The sequence below is a fragment of the Acartia tonsa genome, chromosome 6 (genome assembly GCF_053477335.1).
Source record: "Acartia tonsa isolate MP-2025a chromosome 6, ASM5347733v1, whole genome shotgun sequence".
Classification (NCBI taxonomy): Eukaryota; Metazoa; Arthropoda; class Copepoda; order Calanoida; family Acartiidae; genus Acartia; species Acartia tonsa.
The window spans coordinates 8,739,196-8,754,646 of NC_137265.1; the positions used below are offsets into that span (position 1 = coordinate 8,739,196).

Genomic DNA, 15,451 nt, shown 5'->3' on the forward strand with positions numbered 1-15,451 from the left:
TTGAAATTCTATTTCATGGATGTTAGTATCCTATTCACTATGAGATTTCCATCAAAAATGATTAATTTCATATACATAGAACAAGACATGCGGGAAAATAAATTTCCGTTTGGCAACCATGCCTGATACACATTCTGATGATTTTCAGTTGAGAACTCTGGCCTGGGCACACGGGTGTACGACTTCTCTATCTTTATGGAGTTAAAATCAAATTTGTTGTTCTGATTTCTGTCCACAGATGGCACCTATAGCAAGATTTGTTTAATTTTTTTCTCTTTATTTTCTCAGATATGCATTAAAAATCTACTCTACAAGTTAAAACTGTTGGTCTGTAAGGTAGGTCAACAAACTTTGTCTACTCTGTAAATTTCCCAACCTCCCTATATAGTAACTAGCGGCTTCTCCCCTAGCCTCTAGGAGCTTTGCCCTAAGAGTTAATTTAAAAAAAAGAAAAGAAATTAAGTACCTCTGGTGCTGCCACCACTAATTTCAAATATATTTTTTTTAAATTGAGGTTTTTTTTTGAGAAAAACAGTAAAAGTGTCTGACTATGACGTCAGAAAAAATTAACAATTAACCAATGAGAAGCCAGTATTCACAATGGTAAAATATATAGCGGCCTCTCATTGGTTAATTGTTAATTTTTTTCTGACGTCATAGTCAGACACTTTTACTGTTTTCTTTTTGAGGGGTTGGGGGTGTTCCACCCCCAATAAAATAGACTAAAATCACTATAGGACCAGTAGGTATATTCCCTAAAAGTAGAATATAATCGGTTCAGTTGTTACCGAGATCTTAAAGGACAGACGGACAAATATGAAGCTACTTTGTATTATAGACTAGCAGCTACGCCCCCTAGAAGCCTCTAGGGGCACTTAAGGTAGGAGGGGGAAAAGTCGACCTCATCCCATTTTCATTTGAGTTTCAAAAGGGTAAAAATATATTTTTTTTTTGAGGGGAAGGGTGAAAACACCCTCCCCAAAAATAGTTTAAATCATACCCAGGACCTGTAAGAAGCTTACTGCTTTATATAATTGGATATCTTTTCTTTTCATTTTTTTTGGCTGTCTTAGACTTTGGGCACTAGACATGATGCATTTTTTATTTCTAATTTAATGGAAATAGAATATGCGGAAATTATAAAAAGGGGAAAAATTTTCGACAATTTAGGTTGCTAACATGGACAACATTTATTGGTCAGTTAGGTTATCCCGTAGGCGAGGAGAGAATGGTGAAAAGGGAGTGAATGGGGGTGAGGTCGTAATTTTAGGCAGCTGAAAGTTACATGATAATTTAGTAAAAGATCCAATTAATAATAAAACTATTCTTAATATTTCTACAGCGAAAGTCAATTAAAAGACATTCTTAAAGCAGACAACAACTTAAATACTAGACATTAATATGTTCAATATGAACAGAATTCAAAAAACGAATTTATTTTGGTTGTCTTATGTATTACTAGTGGCTACGCCCCTAGTGGCACTTTAAATGTTTTTTTTTATTATATCAAATAGCTAATTTAAGAATATTTATTTCTCGCATCGTATTATAAGAGCTTTCCGCGGATATAAAATTAGATTCCTAGAAAACTGGATATAATACGATGCAAGACATAGTTTTTTTTCGTATTAGAATCCGTTTCGAATGAATACGAGAACAAAATTCTATGTTGCGTTCAAGTATCTACGTAAATTTTTTTATATGTTTTTTTGTGATTTCTCTAGGGAGGGTGGTGTACCCTCCCCCAAATAGTTATATACCTTCCTGGTGCCTATGAGAAGCTACCCTACCAAGGAGAACCAGATCGGTTCAGCGGTACAGACAAACAGAAATCCTGTTACTTTATTATAAGGATAGACTAGCAAAAAGTAATAAAGTAAAAAAATGTGAATTATTTTCTTTTTATCTTATTCTTTTCCTTTTATTAAAACTAATGATATTTGATTTTTTTTGTCATAATATGAAGAAAAAAATACATTTTTACCGTCTTTGTAATATTTTTTTTATTGAAAATTAATACGGAAAAAATTGGTAAATCTTTCCTGATTTGCTTTGTCAATTATTTTGTGATTGTCATCATGTTTCTTCTTCGCATCTGAAATATTTTTAGTTAATGGTGAAGTACTATTTAAAAATCAAAACTGTTTTGATTTTTAAATTCACATATTTTGAAATTGTCGTGTCTTAGAAATTGTGTAAATTGTATAATGTTTTTTTCAGCCACCTGGCTTTTTAAGCCGGCTTAAGGAAAACAAAGTGTTAGAAATTAAGATATATGAGCTTAGCTACTCTTTTGCTTTTTGTTCTTTAATACAGCAATAAACATTTTTTACATTATTTTCATGGTTAAAACAAATTAGAACCTTTTATGGATAAAGAAAATAAATAACAAGTAAGCATAGCATACTTTTTTTTAAAGAAATCAAAATAGAAAATGCAATATTTCGTCAAGTTAAGCAGAACATGCAAAAAGCATTACAAGGCATACAATTAGATTTCTAAATGGTTCCAGGACAAACGCAGGAGTGGCCAACGTCTGAGAGGACAAACGCAGGAGTGCCTAAACACATAAAGTTTGTCCTGCGTTTGTCCTAGGACTCTTTTAATTTTTACCTGATTTATTACGATGTGAAATACGTCTGTCTCGTCTACGAAATTTCATTCCTGTGCGTCTCTCTGATTCCTTAATAAAAATGGTATTAATTGCTGCTTTCTCTCAAAGTGTCCCGTGAGATTATCTCAAACCGTTTGGGCATGACGGCCCAAAAACCGCAAAAAATGGCCTAAAAATTGACCGGCCTGTCATTTCATCAAAGAAATCCATCAAAAAATCACAATTTGAAATTTTAATTATTTAATAACTTTTTTCTCATAAGAGATAATGACACAAGACTTTCACTTGGTGAAAATTTTTAGGCCATTTTTTGCGGTTTTTGGGCCGTCACGCCCAAACGGTTTGAGATAATCTCACGGGACCTTTTGCCCAACCTAAGTCTGGTTATTTGTGAGGTCTAGGAAAAAAAAACAGACTTACGCAAAAGATTATAATTATAATCTTTACACAGAAAAATGGCACGAAGTGAGGGTTTGAGGGGGCAAAATGAGCCGACTAGCGATTTTTGACGGCGCGCAGCGACGTCGTGCTTCATCCAATCCGGGATTTTTTTTTCTTAGACCTTACTAATAACCAGGCTTAGGTCGGGCAAAAGGTCCCGTGAGATTATCTCAAACCGTTTGGGCGTGGCTGGCCGAAAACAGCAAAAAATGGCCTAAAAATTGACCAGCCTGTCATTTCATCAAAGAAATCCATCAAAAAATCACAATTTGAAATTTTAATTAATTAATAACTTTTTTCTCATAAGAGATAATGACACAAGACTTTCACTTGGTGAAAATTCAGCATTGTGGGCCGCCTAGACTTTATATTTGGTGACCCTGGGGTGACGGGTTCAGTGCCCCCCACACCCACGAAGTGGGCATACTTTTGAAAATCACGTTTTTTCAGTTTTTCCCCTTAAAGGAGGGGAAGGAGTCGTTTTAGAGACTTCAAGCATCTCTTTGACGTTGAACAACTTTTTGAGGCAAACATTTCTTTATTTATGTTTCATTCGCCTCCGGCTGACCGTTTAGTCGTTATTTGCCGCCGAAGGCGTGATTTTTGGCGATTTTTGCCGTTTCTGAGGTTTTAATGGACATTTAGGAGGGGAAAGAGTTGTCCAATCAAGTTGATGATGAAGTATATTTTTGTAGGCAATTGCATTGGCTAAATTTCATGTGAAGTAAATTTTTTTGTACCTCTAACCGGTTTTGCTCCAGCTGAATCGATTTACAGATACCCCCTAAAAACCGGAAAAAAACGGTTTTTCATAAAATTCACGGCCGGTTTTGGCCGGATCCGGCTCAAATTTTTCATGGAGTCATCCTTTGATATTCCCAACAGTTGATACTTGACACAGCAAGATCCCAGAAAAGTGTGGTATATCTAGGGGGGGGGGGGGGGGGTAACTAAGTTTTTTACATTTACAGTTCGTCAGTCTTTAAAGTCGATTTATCAATCCAAAACCTTGCACGAAGATTCCAATTTTGTTTCTTTTTATACTTATTAAAATAAGGTTTGTCAAATTATCATTGGCGATTCCTAGAATGATTAGTAATTGTGTTCTAAGCTTAGCATCTAATAATGTTAATTTGCAACATTGTGTAATAAATAAGAAAAATGTCATTCTTTTTCAGTATTAAAATTTTATATTCTTTAGAAATTTATGAAAAGTTTGCAAATTAAATTAATTATTCGTATAAATTAATTTACTGTGTAAAGAAAATTAATTAATCTTTTTTTGAATTTCTGTAGATTTTCGTGAACTAGAGTGTTTCCAAAATGTCAACCAAATTATTGCAAATAATAATTTATGAAACTCTTGTACATATAAACTGAAACATTATCTCCTTAGCATTACATTTATTAAATATAAACGAAACTTTATACCAAGGACGCCCAAGCTTTATATTGACGGGGCTAAAATGAGGGGTCTCAAAGGTTTGTGGGGGGTTAATCTAACATAATTTCAAAAAATTACGGGGTAATATGATGGGTTCAAAGTTTGAGACGGATCAACATCCGCTAAACCGATATGGTTCTTCTTTACGGTGTAGTTACTTTTTCATGGGTTCTGAAAATGTTCATAACTATTTGGACACTACACCTCTCCAAAGAGAAATCGCCCCTAGTAAGTTAGACCCCACCTCCCATTTTTCCCCCTTTTTAAAAAAAAACTAAAATGGAAAATATGTGGTAACTACCCCCCATTGCCTCACGTGCTTCATTAGGCCTCTATGGGCATAGGGGCTAGTAAAAGGAATGAATCGGCCCTAGTAGGTAGCCAACAAAAACGATCCTAGTAAAAGTGTCTGACTCTGATTATGACGTAAAAAAATTAGCAAATGAGAGGCCAGTATACAATACACTGTAATTGACCAATTGTAAAATTTATAGTGGCCTCTCATTGGTTAATTTTTTTACGTCATGATCAGAGTCAGACACTTTTACTAGGTTCACAAAAACGCTTATAGAAATTCTACACATAATAATATACCTCAATAGAACTTTTAGTAGTAGTGACTATCTCTTTAACAAATTCTTTCTTTGGTTTCTTTAATTTCCCAGACAATCTAACTGTTTTTATCTTAAATTTCGAGCTGTCTTTTGATGTGGGCTTTGTTGGAATCCTAAATACTTCAGAAATAGCTGGTTGTGTTGTTGTTTGTTGTTGCGGTGGCTGTGGTGTTGTATCATACCAAGACTGCTTTGTTGGTTGGGTGATATATCTGAATTTTTTTATACACTTGACTATTTTTTCTCATTATTAAGGGAAGTAATAGCTTTTAGATTACAAGGATGACAACATCCATTAACCCTTAACGGTCGGGGGGTTAATGTTAAAAACACTGGCTGTTAAATAAAAGGAAGAGGAAGCAAAATATAATTTTGACTGACTTATAGTAGGAAATTCTTTATTAAACACATGCACATCTCTAGCTATAATAGAAGCCGGTAAGTAAAGAGGTGGAGATTAAGGTGTAAAAAGAGGTCAGACTTTTAAGGGTTAAAAGTGAAAAAGTAATAAAATTTCTTGACAGACAGACAGACAAGTGAAGTTACAGATCAGATGTTTCAGTAGTCTTTAAAAAGAGAGGGAGAGAAATTTTGAGGAACAAATAAAAAATCACGAAACCTAAACCATAATTTGTTAGCATCTAAATCAATAAATAGAATCAAGTGTTCCTTTGGGGCGTATACGTTGATTGTTCAGTTACCCTAACAGACTGGATTTTTATGGGACTTGTGGTCGGTTCAGTGGTTATGCCTCTGGTGTATGAAGACCTTTCAGTGGTTGTAGTTTGTACTCTTTCATTATCTTGTTTCCCCCTTACCCTTTGTAATCTTATCCTTGTTGGGGATTTATCACTACTAACGCTATTCTGAAAAGCTGGCCTAATGCTTGATGTTTCATTTCTTAATTTTTCCAGCCATTGCAGTTGATTGTCTGGTGGGTTCTTAGAGCGCAACGCCCGGTATGAGGATAGTCGGTTTGGGGTTTTTGGGATGTAGCCCAGTGGAGGTACATCATCCTTTTCAATGTATCCATCCCCTTTTCCTGATCTCTTGGTGTCTACCTGAAAAATAAAATGATTATAATTAGGGTTTTTTCTTACATACCTTTAAATAGAACACCGACTTCCAGTCAACTTTCAAAAATATTTTAAGGAAAAATAATTCTAATCCCTATACCTAAAAATGACTCTGTCTCTAACCTAACTTTAATCATAAAATGTTTCTTATTGGTCCAGGTGCGATATGATGGAAATCACCAATCTAAAAAGTATCAATTTTTATTTTTTGCCCTCTTGACACCTAAAACCCCCTTTACTATCTTTGTTTGAAAATTGTTATTGTTCGACATTATTAAGGCTTTTTACATGATTTGAGTAATTTACATCTGTAGACAAAATAATAATCATTACCGAGATTTTGAAACAAATGCAATATTATAACAAAAATCAGCCATGTGACGTCATAAAAATGTGAGAATATCCATCTTTTTTTTTAGGGATTTTCTTTCCCACTTCTCCTCTCACCTCAATCATTTTTATGACGTCACATGGCTGAATTTTGAGACACTTTGTCCCGCTACAAAAAATAAATGAAAAATTAACTAATTCTTAGGCTTACCTTACCTACTATTACTCCGTGTAAGAATGAATAATTCTTTGGTTAGAATTAAGATAAATTTGAGTATGTATGAAAAATGATGTTGCATGCAAAGGAATTTGCCCAGGGGTTTGCAAACCTCATCAATTTTAAAAGCTTTTAAATCCTACTGATAATTTGTAACTTGCTATATATAATACTAGCTGATACGCCCCTAGAGGCCTCTAGTGGCACTTTAAATGTTTTTGTTTGTTAAAGTCTCTACGATAATTCTTTATGTTACGGATACCTCTTTATGTTACGTTGAAGTCTCCCGAATATTAAAAAAAAACTTCATTTTTTTGTCATTTCTCTTGGGAGGGCGGTGGTACCCTCCCCCAAAATAGTTATAAACCTTCCCGGGATCTTCCCTGTTAAGGAGAACCCGATCGGTTCAGCGGTTAGCGAGATCCTTCGGTAAAAACAAACACACAGACACACAAACATCCTGTTACTTTATTACAAGGACTAGCGGCTACGCCCCTAGAGGCCTCTAGGGGCACTTGAGGAGGAGAGAGTCGAATTTAGTAATTCAATTTCTTATTTTAGATTTTAAAAGAAAAAGTAAAAAAAAATTACGTTTGATGTTTGTTTTTCGTTGAACTCTCTTTCTAAAATTGAGAAATTTTAAAAAAATTTAATTTCTCTAGGGAGGGTGGTGGTACCCTCCCCCAAAATAGTTATAAACCTTCCAGGGACATATGAGAATCTACCCTGTTAAGGAGAACCCGATCGGTTCAGTGGTTAGCGAGATCCTTCGCTACAAACAAACAAACAGACAGACAGACAAACAAACAAACAAACAGACAGACATCGTTCTACTTTGTATTATAGATTGCAAAAGTACAGATATAGTCGCGTGCACAGAAAAAAAGGGGGGCGGGGGTGAGTGGGGGGGGGGGATAAAAGACAAACTCGTCATAAAAAAGGGAAGGTAGGCTTCACTAATTTTATTTCTAAGATAGGTGTTTGTTAAAATCTCCGTTTAACCACATTCAGAGTTTTTTTTTATTTTGACACTTTTAACAGTTATAAATCTATCTCAACCATAGCATTTATAAATTAGTAACTACTGCTGCTTCATAACGAAATATATTTCAAAGAAAAAAATCTTCATTATCAATCGCATCTCGTTAGTGAAGTGAATCAAGCAATTATAGCTTGGTCAGTTTATTATTTTGAGTTTAGACTGCGTGCCCTGAGGTTTTATGGGTCAGAGTAATCATATTTACCCGTAAGGGACTAGAATGGTCATTTCATGGTTTTTGTGTTTGACCAGCTTTGACCCAGGTCAACTTTTATATCTAGGGGGCTAGAGGTTATTTTAAGATAATTAAAGGGACCATCTTTACCTATTTAGATGTCAGAGTGGCCATTTTTACCTTTTAGCAGTCAAAGTGGTCATCTTTACCTGCTTAGGGGCCAGCGTGGTCATTTCCAGGTAATTCTAATCATCCTGTTTAAAGGTCATCTTTACCTGTTTAGGAGCCAGAGTTGTCATTTCCAAATTCTTTTGTTTGACCAATTTGGCCAGGGTGGCCAGGAGTCATACTACCTGTTTAATTGTCAAGAATTTTAATTTCCAAGTTCTTTTAATCATTTTCAACTGTTTAGGGGTCAAAGTGACCATATTTACCTGTTTAGGAGCCAGAGTGGTCATTTCCAAGTTCTTTTGTTTGACCAGCTTGGCCAGGGTGGCTAGGGGATCATCATCCAGAGGTGTTCCAAGGGACAAGGACACCTAAATAAAATCAATTATTTCATTTGTTAAAAAAATGCTTGGTAATAGAATAAACGTGTTTGAAATTAGCTATAGTAAAAGTATACAACTTGTCCTACAACCATTTCCTCGATGCTGTACGTATTGGTGCAAAAAATGGGGACAAATTTCAAATTGTTTTGGCGTGTGACGTCATACCCCCATCTCTTTTCTAGGTGGTTTCTTTCCTCCTTCCCTTTTCTTTCCCCTCACTTGTGACGTAAATAAACAGCCCCGTCAAATCAATTTAAAAATTGTCCCCATTTTTTGCACCAATATGTACAGCATCCATTTCCTCGTTCAATAATAAATGTAACTAGGAAAACATAGCTAGATTTCCGTAAAATGTGTTTGTTGATCAGTGCTCTTTAGTTTTACTGAATTTCAAGTTTAGTTTCAATTTGTGTACAATATGAATAAAATGATTTAGACAAAATAGCTATAATAAAAAAATAAAATTGAATATTGACTTTGTTATTTCTTAAGTAAACCTTCCATAAGTCTTTTCTTATAAGTTGCAAGAACATAATGTTTTATAATGTTTGTACCTTTTCTGTATTATAATGTTAAAAAAAAACTATACAGTGAAAAACAAATTTAATGCCCGGAGGTCTGATTCTCCCAGCAAAGGCTTATAATTTGTTTTTGATTAAAAGATTTGAACTGATGATATTTTGTACAGTCTTGTTTATACAAAATATAGATATTTGTTTGGAAGCAAAGTTTCTCTATAATAGAGTACAGATATCCTAACTATTAGCTATTATTGTAAATTTAAACATGATTTAATTAAATTAAAGTGAACAATGATTTCCCGGAAAATAAGGTATAATATTTTAAAGTGTATCATCTGTATCATCTATATTAGCTATTATATCTTTATAAATTTTTGAAATGCTGATTCCTAGGTGGATTATGCACAAACAAAACGTGTATCTTATACGTCTTAAGAATTGTATTAATAGGTATTTCTCGCATCGTATTATAAACGGCTTTCCGCGGAAATAGAATGTACAATTATAAGATTAAAACCAGTTTTTTTAGGCCCGAGGTGCCGAAGGCACGGGCTAAAAAACTGGTTTTAATCTTATGATTGGGCATTTTTATATTCGTAGAAAGCTGGATATAATACGATGCTAGACATAGTTTTTTCGTATGGATGAGAACCGGTTCCTATCCACCGGATCATTTTCTATGATCATACATTACTGTTGTCTCATTTGTTGAGCTTCGCTTTTTATAAATACTATGAATGTCTTCCTTGTTTTGTAATTTGTTGTCAAAATAAGATCCCAAAAATAAGAAAATATTTCCTAAAAAGAAACCCCAAATCATCCCTCCTCCTACTTTCGACCTTAACCATTGTACTTACATTAAACACATCTTTTTAAGTGATATTTGTTCGTAGCGTGGCTAATCTACATCTAGTATTGGTCTGTACGTCAGTCTATCCGTTGTATAGCGTATTTATTTGATAAACATTATAACATAAATTGAAAAATATTAGATGGGTTATCACGGAAATGTCATATTCAGCGATTTATTGACAATTGATACTATTATAATCAATTTAATTTGGCTATTGTGCTAATTTCTTCTTTCCTATATATATGTATTTCTGTAAAATTTTTGTAAGCTTTTAATTGCTGCCAGGGATAAGACAATGGCCATAAATTGATGTACATTCCAAATAAAAATTAACCCTTCTGTAGATTACAGTTAGCTGTTGAAACGTTTGGACACTCAACTTAATAATCCAACCAATAAAAACTCACTGAAAGCCCCAAAAGTGGTTAAGCCAACGAATATGAAAACATAATTATAAAACTTTGGGAACTATTGAAATGAACAGCCCATTCCCCTGTCCTTCCTATATTTCAGCACTACTTATGGATACGATTATCCTTCAATTTAAGTTGATGACAATACAAAAAAATAAGATAGAAAATCTTTTTTTGTTGCTTCACTTTGTAACAATCTTCCGCTTTTAGCTTTTTAGCAACGCAATTTTCTAATTATTTCCGTATGATTTTTGGGCAATATCTGTACAATCTCTGATGCTAATGGATCTTGAATCAATTAGTATAATTGTATGCATTATTTCAAACTAGAGGCTGTGCCCCTAACATATAGGATCTTGTTGAAGGAAGTGGGCAGTAATATTGCCTATAACCATTTTAAGACTATAATCCAGAAATAGGACAGCCCCTTTAACCATCCCATGACTCATAAGAAGCTTCCCTAAAATGGAGAACTCAATAAGTTCAGTGGACACATTAGAAGCATAACCATGAAGGAGAACCATATCGGTTAAAAGTTTATAATAACCAGTCAATTTATGTTACTTGTTTTGATTCATAGAATAATAAATCTTTTCTTATAGTGATGGAAAGGATGTAAAAATGTATATTTAATATACGAAGATTTTGTAACAGGGTAAAATTGTCGTCAATTTTAGGTTGATAACATGGAACTCATTTATTGGTCAGTTCGTTCTTCCATTAGGAGGGTAGAGTATTGGGTAAATGTGGTTGATAGGGGGTATCATCATTTTAGCCTGCTGTGGGTTTTTACTAATTAGAGAACATAAAATCTGGTTTAACATCCTAGTAGTAAAATATTCATTGATGTAAAACATTAGTTATAGACTAGCTACGCAGCTGGTATTAATACAAAACATAAAATGGTTATGGATGTATTATTACTTGGATCTTACACCAGGTTTTAATCCTCTCTAATAAAGTGAAACTCGCAGCAGTATAAAATAACAACAAACTTCATCCAATCCCCTCCCCTCCTACAGGATGAACGAACTGACCTATAAAAAGAGTAGACGACAATTTTTTCCCTGTCATAATATCCACGTATATTATATATCCATTAAAATGGTGCATTTTAACGACCAGAACACTATATTAGACCCGCTCCAAAAAGTTTGCAATATAAAAGCAATAAAAACTACTATTATTAACTACATTAAATCTGTGAGAAACAATTAAGATTGTGTGTGTGTGTATGTAGGTGTTTGTGGATTAAGGAATAGTTATTTATTGCATTGTATAATAGATGCCTTTCCACGGATATTAAAATAAAAAGATTATTTAAATTATTATATAAAACCAGTTTTGTTAGCCCCGAGAGACATAAGGTCTGGGCTAACAAATCGGGTATTAATTTTTATGATATTTATTTCAATATTCATGGCAAATTGTTTGTAATATGATGCTATACAATATTTTTCAGCATGGCTGAGAACCGGTCCTAATCCAGCGGATATAAATTGGTTACGAAGCCATGATGGAAAAAAGCCGCTGTGACAGTTACAGATGGACAGAGACAGTCAGACATAAACAAATTAACTGTGAATCTATCTGTTTGTACCGAATGATCAAAACGATCTGGTTCTCCTTTGCAGTGTAGCTTTACATAAAAATAGCTCCTGAAAAAATGACCTTCAAACCTCTCCCCACCCAAGATTTAAAAAAAAATGTATATTTGTAAAATATGAATATGAGGCGTTGGACTCCCCAACACCCACCACAGATGATGCTATTGGCCTCTAGGGGTGCTTACAACTTTTTTATAATACAAATTTTACACACATTTAATTATCCATTTATCTAAGGTGCAATTATTTTTGTATGGCATTTTTTTAGATTTGTCTGTGTGTACAGTTAAGGCATCCAATTTATAATTAACAATTGCAATTTATATAAAGTAATTACCAAGACAATGGATTTATTATTTCTTGGAGCTTACACCAGATTATCATGTACTCTAATAGTGAAACTTGTAGCTGGCAAAAATAGCGATTTACCCACTTTACCCCATTCCCTCCATGGTTGAAATAATTGGCCAATAAATGATATCCATGTTAGCAACTTTAATTGACGACAATTTTTTCCCTTTCATAGTATTCACGTATATTTTTTATTTATTACCAAGACATTAGAAGACGAAATTAACTGATCAATTAAAGAAAAAATTATAAAAGTAATTTACTCATATTGAATTTTTTTTTAATTTTACCATATAGTTAAGGGAATGATATACAAAAAATAGGTTTTGTGTTAAATTCTATGGCTCTAATTAATATTCCTTTAATTGCATGGTTTTTAGACTTTAGATTGTTATGCCGGACCTTCGGCACATTGGGGCTGACAAAACTGGTTTTAATCTTATATTTTATTTATTTTAATAATCGCTGAAAGCTGTCTATAATAACTATTTTGGACGCCATTTTACTTGTTGAACTTTGAATGACATTATTAATGTTGCTATACTATAATTCTTTTGTTGATCTGTGTAGTAACTCATTAAATAACAAGGATGACAACATCCATAAAAGCGAAGTACTGGAACGGTAGGACAAACGGACATTAATACTTGTATAGTGTCAGAGCTGAATAATCAGCATATAAATTTGTATGAGAGTCGAAGCAAAATTGTAAGTAAATTTGTTGAAAAACTGCTTGATATAGAATACTGTTTATGGAAATACTTACATTTTTAGGACTTAATTTTAGAGTTGCTTCGCTTATAATAATGTACTTTGTTGTCCCAGGAATCAGCATACAAAAAATCAGATCAATCGGATAATTAGATCATATAAAAATTTGATGTTAAAAAAGTTAAAAAATCAACATGTTTGAAATGGACGTACGGACATTTTTGTAATGATTATAGAGTTGCTACGCTTTCTAAATCGTACCTAATTACTGCAGGAATCACCATACAAAGTTTGAAATCGATAGGACAATTCTAACATGCCTAAATTAACGAAAAAAGCTATCCGTTACGGACGTACGGACCTTAATTATAGAAAAGCTTCGCTTTTAAGGGACCGACCCTAATTATAGAAAAGCTTCGCTTTTAACGTACCGACCCTAATTATAGAAAAGCTTCGCTTTTAACGTACCGACACTAATTATAGAAAAGCTTCGCTTTTAAAAATAAGACTTAACAAAACAAGGATGATAAACAGAGAGAGAGAGGGGACAATGAGTGTTCAAACGTTTCAACGACTAAGTTTAATCTACAGAAGGAATAATTCAGTGTATCATCATTGGAGATGTACATCAATTTATCGGACACTGTTTATCCCTTTAGATCCCTGATGATAACATTCAAATTCCTACAATATATCAAAATATATTTAAATATAAAGTCGTTTAAAAAATCTCTAACATCAAAATTAGGGTTTTTTAAGCTTTAAATCTTATTCCAACATTACTTTAAAACCAATTAATATCTCTCACAAAAAAAAAAATGGAAATCATGAAACCAATACTAGTTTTGTCGGCCCGTGTATTTGGCAGATAATTGGCTTTAAAAATATTAAAAGTTTTAAAATAATCTATATGATTTTTGGATTAATCTTTCAAATTGCTTACAATAATATTACATTTTCGTCTAAAAATTCGTCGGACAGACGGACATACGGACCTATAGAGTAGCTACATCACAATGAAAAGAAACAAACTGTAAAATTTTCTGTGTGTCTTTGCAATTTACAGTTGTCACAAAGTTTTTAAAATTTTTAACTGCTTTTTAAATGGCATAATGAAACATATTTTTTCTTGATCCTTGTTTTTTAATTGACTTTTTTTTGTAAACAGTTCTACTTTGGCCATTATTAATCATAAATTTCTATAATAATAAGTAATTTTTAATGAATATCAAAGCTTGCTAATGTTTTTGATACTCAGTTTCATAGGATATGTCATATTCTTGTCTTATATTAAAATAATTATCTGTAGGAAACACTTAATTTTCAATTAATGCTAAACACAAAATTAACTTTTAAAATTACTTAAATCCTATTTCTTTATAAAAAGTTGCAAGAACCGGATACATAATTTTTTGATGTTATAAAACACATAATATGAAAAAAATCTTTTTATAGCTACATAAATCGATTTCTTTAAAAGTTAAAATGAAAAGGGCAAATCAAAGCTTGATTGATTCAATGATAACTGGTGGTTTTTACATATAGAGAGGGGACAACAGTCTATTTATGACGCTAATACCCAAATTTTTACAATAACGTTTTCTTATTTGTTGGCATAACAACTTTGGGGACTTTCAATGGATTTTGATTGACTGGATCATTAAGTTGTGTGTCCAAACGTTTATACCACTAATTGCAATCTTTAGAAGAAGTGATTTCGTGTATCATCATTGGGGAAGTAAATTTATCGGCCATTGTTTTATCCCTTTAGATCTCTGGGTTTTCACCAGTGGAGTTAAAGACAATAATGACTTCATTTACAAGCCATCTTTCCCCAAAAAATTTACCAGCTGCCAAAAGCAGAACAAAGTAAATAATTAATCTCTTAAGATTATTAGACCATTCATTTCACCACTATGTGATATATGAAAGGATACACAGACAGACATCCTACTACTTTTTATCCTATTATATAAAAAAGTATTGTTTTATTGTCTATAGCTTAAGATTTAGATAACAATTAGTATTTAACCGATGGTGTACTCCATTTAAGTGAAGCTTCACTAATTACTATTAGTTATTAACAATTTATTAGAAGTACCCAAAGTTTTTAAGCCAACAAATAAGATAGCGTGGTTATAAAACTAGTATCATCAAAGATAAAGATTTTAATTTATATTTTTTTGTTGGTTTTAAAAGAAAACAAATATTTTTAAAATTTTAAGTGAGAAATTTGTTTTTCAAGCGTTTGCTTTGGTAAATATTTACTCACGGCTTTTTTTTCCAAAACTACTCTATAAATATTTGTGTCTGTCTGTCTGTCTGTCTATCCGTCTGTCTGTCGTTAGGGTTGTTTGTGCGAACACCTTCTCTATTTAAAACTTAAGAACATATATGTTTCGCGAAGTAGGAAAGATTTAATGGAATTTTAATAAATAATTCACTGAAACGTAATATACTTCTATAAAATTTGTCGTCAATTTAGTTGCTGACA

The 15,451-nt window shown here is 32.9% G+C and overlaps 1 protein-coding gene across 1 annotated transcript in view; it reads right to left on the reverse strand.

Annotated features, from left to right (window-relative positions):
- Positions 1 to 5,772: 5,772 nt before the first annotated feature.
- LOC145322031 (uncharacterized) overlaps positions 5,773 to 15,451 on the reverse strand; it is a 39,859-nt gene continuing 30,180 nt past the window's right edge. The window contains exons 2-3 of the mRNA XM_080163778.1: positions 8,385 to 8,489; positions 5,773 to 6,174 (exon numbers count right to left, since the gene is read on the reverse strand). Coding sequence (XP_080019904.1) covers positions 5,773 to 6,174; positions 8,385 to 8,489 — 507 coding nt within the window. The remainder of the gene's footprint in view (positions 6,175 to 8,384; positions 8,490 to 15,451) is intronic.